The 4,201-nt window shown below is 68.6% G+C and overlaps 1 protein-coding gene across 2 annotated transcripts in view; it reads left to right on the top strand.

The window, feature by feature from the left end:
- The window catches only part of ST6GALNAC4 (ST6 N-acetylgalactosaminide alpha-2,6-sialyltransferase 4), a 5,998-nt gene extending 3,069 nt beyond the window's left edge, over positions 1-2,929 (top strand). Inside the window, exons 2-6 of one of the 2 annotated variants that reach the window (XM_026059666.1) lie at positions 195-249; positions 642-818; positions 1,022-1,434; positions 1,694-1,801; positions 1,895-2,929. In XM_026059666.1, coding sequence (XP_025915451.1) covers positions 238-249; positions 642-818; positions 1,022-1,434; positions 1,694-1,801; positions 1,895-2,420 — 1,236 coding nt within the window. In that variant the 5' untranslated portion in view covers positions 195-237 and the 3' untranslated portion in view covers positions 2,421-2,929. The remainder of the gene's footprint in view (positions 1-194; positions 250-641; positions 819-1,021; positions 1,435-1,693; positions 1,802-1,894) is intronic. The other variant, XM_026059667.1, reaches the window with a different exon arrangement.
- The last annotated feature ends 1,272 nt before the right edge of the window (positions 2,930-4,201 follow it).

Here is a 4,201-nt window from a genome sequence, read left to right as displayed (position 1 = left end):
ATGGGGGTCCCGGGCACGGGGGGACCCCGGAGGGGTCCTGGCTGGGGGGGCAGCCCCAGGCGTGGGGGTGCCATGGGTGCAGAGGAGACCCAGCTGGGGGCGGGGGGGTCCCGGCCAGGGCAGTTCCCCCAGGCACGGGGGTTTCCCTGTGCCCCGGGATTTGGCACGGCCGGCTGATCCTGCCCTGTGCACAGGGTGTGAGCCCGGACGCTCTGGATAACCCTCCGCTCCCGAAGGATGAGGACACTTGTGAGTAGCCTTCACCAGCCGGCAGCCCCCGGCGCCCCGGGGGTGGGGAGAGCAGGGCCAGGGCGGCGAGGGGCCGGGGTGACCCTGTAAGCGTTGCGGGGTCGCTCGCCCCAAAAATGATGCTGGGAGAGGGCCCGGCCCAGCAGCCGCCCCGCTGGGGCCGGCACCAGCCCTCCTGCCTCTGCCGCTCGCTCCCGCGGGCCGAGGCCGGTACCCGCAGCCGGGAGGGAAACCCAACCCCACCGGGTTTCCGCGCGGTGCCGGACGGCACCCGAGCACGGAGCCGGAAATGAGTCACGGCACCGGCAACGAGCGCCTCTGCACCGCTCTCCGGCATCGCGGGCACCTCCGGCATCGCTCCCGCGGCGGGACCTCAGCGCCTCTCCCCGCAGGTCCGGCTCTTCCTCGCCCTGGTGTCCCTGGCCGCGCTCTCCGTGCTCTACGTCCTGCTCTGCTCCCACGGCTGCCTGGGGATGCGCTGCCAGCCGGCCGGCGAGCCAGGGAGCCCCTCGTACGCGGCGCCCCGCGCGCTCTGCTTCCAGGGGTACAGCCGCGTCCCCGACGGGAAGGTGCGTGGGGACGGGCCTGCGACCCACCCGTGCCTCAGTTTCCCCTCCTTAAAGAAGGGTAAACCGGGCCATGGTGACTCCCGCCGTTCCGGGAGGGAAGGGGAAAGCATTAAACGCGGCTGGGGAGAGAAGAGGGGCTGCGGAGGGTTGTGGGGGCAGGACCCGGCGCTCCCCGGCTGACAGCCCGTCCCGTCTGCCCGCAGCCGCTGGTCAGAGCGCCGTGCCGCCGCTGCGCCCTCGTCTCCAGCTCGGGGCAGATGCTGGGCTCGCGCCTGGGGAAGGCCATCGACGGCGAGGAGTGCGTGCTGCGCATGAACCACGCGCCCACGAGGGGCTACGAGGAGGACGTGGGCGTGCGCAGCACCATCCGGGTGGTGTCGCACACCAGCGTCCCGCTGCTGCTGAGGAACCAGCCCTACTTCTTCAAGCAGTCCCAGGAGACCGTCTACATCGTCTGGGGGCCCACGAAGAAGATGAGCCGGGAGAAGGCAGGCCCGACCTACCGGGCGCTGCTGAAGGTGATGGAGAAGTATCCCAGCCTGCAGATCTACACGCTCACCGAGCAGAAGATGGCCTATTGCGACGACGTCTTCCAGAACGAGACCGGCAAGAACAGGTACGCGGGGTCCTGCTCCTTGCCCTGCCCCTGGACCTCCCGGCAGGCATCTCCCCAACCTTAGGGCCGTCGCTGCTGGCCCTGCAGGTTTTCTTGGAGTGGGAAACAGCACTAAAACGGAGGTTCGGGCTGTCCTGCTCCGTCAGAGCCGCCGGTGCTGCGCTGCGGCTCAGGGCAGCTCTCGCCTGCTTCCCCGGTCCAGCACGGCGGTCGCGGGCTGCCCCGGAGATGCCTCCAGCGCCGTCACTGTGCTTTGCAGGATGAAATCCGGCTCCTTCCTGAGCACGGGCTGGTTCACCATGATCCTGGCCATGGAGCTGTGCGAGCAGATCTTGGTCTTCGGCATGGTCAACGATAACTACTGCAGGTGCGGCGGGGGGAGGCAGGGCCGTGCCGGGGGCCGGCGCCGCGGGACACCTCGGAGCCGCAGGGCATGGGCCCAGCCGGGCGCCCCGCTCAGCTTTGTGCTGCGCCCGGCAGGGAGAAGAACCACTCCAGCGTGCCTTACCACTACTTCGAAAAGGGCCGGCTGGACGAGTGCAAAACCTACCTGGCGCACGAGCGAGCGCCCCGCGCCGGGCACCGCTTCATCACCGAGAAAGCCATCTTCTCCCGCTGGGCCAAGAAGAGGAACATCGTCTTCACCCACCCGTCCTGGGCGGGCGGGTAGGGGGCCCCGGCCGCGGCGCTGGCGGCGCTGGACCGGCGTGGCGAGCGGCGGGGCCCATCGCCACCGCTTTCTACCTGCTCTCGTTCTTCTAAGACCCGTCTCGGCTCTGCCAGGGCCGTGGTTTAAAGCCTTTTTCCCTCCCCCGGAGCGGGGAGTTTTGGTCGCAGCCTCCGCGGGGCTGGGAGCGACGGAGGCCCCGAGCGTCGCTCCACACTGCCGTCGGCTCCGAGCGTCTCCCCTCGCCTCCGGCCAGGCTGGCTCGCGCCCAAGGCGGTCGCGGAGGCTTTCCGCCTTCGACGCCAGGATGAATGTTTAATATGGGATTAAACATTTACGCTGTTAGGCCCCGGCGCGACGCAGGGCGGGCAAGGTTGGCCTCCTCCTGGGGCCTAAACCGGTGCCTCTTGCAGGGATGAAATTTCAGCGCGGTCAGTGCCCGTGGGGCTGGGGCGAGCGGGGAGCCTCCGCCTCCCGAATCCTGCCCTCCGGGAAGGGCCTCCAACTGATGCGTTTTGCCAGCAGGGAGGCAAACCTGGTGCTCGCTGAGCTTCCCGCTGGGGGACGAAGGGGACATTTCCCGCTGGAGACGGCGTTTCCCTGTCTCGGCCCGTCTTTCGGCCCATCCTGGGACCGCGCAGCTGGGAAGGGGACCCGCAGCTCCTGCCGCGGGCAGCGCTCTCTGCGGTTTTGGGTAGCCCTCTGCACCCCCCCAGCCAGGAGAGGCCGGGGCCGTGCGTGCCGGGAAAGCGCCGTGTTGCCTTTGTCACAAGTGCCCTTGGATTCAGACCAAAGCAAACGTGTCCATTAAAAGCATTTTTAACTCTGCGCGGGGCCTGTTTGTGCAAACGGGGTGTCTGAAAGCCCCAGGGGCGCGAGGAGGTTATGGCTGAGCCGGTGGCGGGGGCTCCGCAGGATGGACCGCGGCCCCCCCCGCACGGCTTTTGGGCCGGGCACGGGCTACCCCTCGCTCCCGTGCAGCGCCGCCAACCTGGGCGGCAGCCAGGTTTCGCTAGCAGCTCCCGCGCGCTGCCGGGGCCTCCCGTGCCCGGCACCAAGGCAGCGTTTAAACGGGTAAAATATGCCAGGCATCCGGGTGGGCCGGGCGCTGCAGAGCCAGCGCTCCCACGGGGGCCGCATCCGATTCGGAAGAGCTCCCAGTCAGGGAAGGGCAACGAGGATGCCAGGGCCGGGCTCCTAATTCTTTACCCAAAAGCTCGCGCCTCCTGCTTGCGCCCCGAGGTCCCCTTGCCCCACAGGGCCGACATAGCAAATTCCCGCGGGGGCAGGGAAGCAGGTTCCCGATGAGGTGGCAACGGCAGCGAGAGCGGCCGGCAGCGAGGGGAAGAGAGGTTTATATTGGCTCCGTCTTTAGTTGAAGTCAAGTGACCGAGACGGACGATTCGGGTCTCCGCGCAGGGCTGTTTCTTGGGCTGATGCCAGAAAAACCTTCCTGTAGGCAAAAGCAAACTAAAACTTCTTTGCTCCCCTCTGCTGCTGCCAGGACGTCAGGCAGCAACAGGGATCTTTAATGCAATGGAGCCGAAAGCCCTCCGGACAGCCGTCAGCCGCCGAGGAGGGCGCGCGGGCTCCCATTAACACCGGCAGCGGAGCTTCCCGCACCCTGAGAAATCAGTGACGGGGCCCTCGGAGCAGCCAGGCACAGGCCTCATTGCCGGTGCCCAGAGGGCATGCGGCTGCGGGCTGTCGATGGGATGCTCGGGGGGAGGCACTGGCCTCCGAGAAACGTGCCCCTGCTCCCTGGCAGCAGGTTGGTGTGCCGGCGGCCTCAGCATGTGCCGTTTCGGGCTGCCGGGGTACGCTGGGCTGGGTGTGCCGCCGACGTTCCCGCGCGCTGCTTTTCCCCAGAGGAGCTTGAAGTCCCTTGTGGGTGCTGAGCACCAAAGGGATGGTCCAGCCGGGAATAGCCGGCACCGGAGCACCCTGGAGCTGTCTTGCCCTGCGTGCCGCCGCCCAGGCCTCCCCGGCGCCGCCGTCCTTGCACGAGTAACCCGGGTTCTCCCCCCGGGAAAGCACCCTGGTGCAGCCGGGGAGCCGCCACGCCGGGGCTGGGGCCTGGGCGCGCTAGGCCGGGCGGCG

Source organism: Apteryx rowi, unplaced genomic scaffold (genome assembly GCF_003343035.1).
Source record: "Apteryx rowi isolate R43461 unplaced genomic scaffold, aptRow1 scaffold_16, whole genome shotgun sequence".
Taxonomy (NCBI): Eukaryota; Metazoa; Chordata; class Aves; order Apterygiformes; family Apterygidae; genus Apteryx; species Apteryx rowi.
This window is presented reverse-complemented; position numbering and strand designations above follow the sequence as displayed.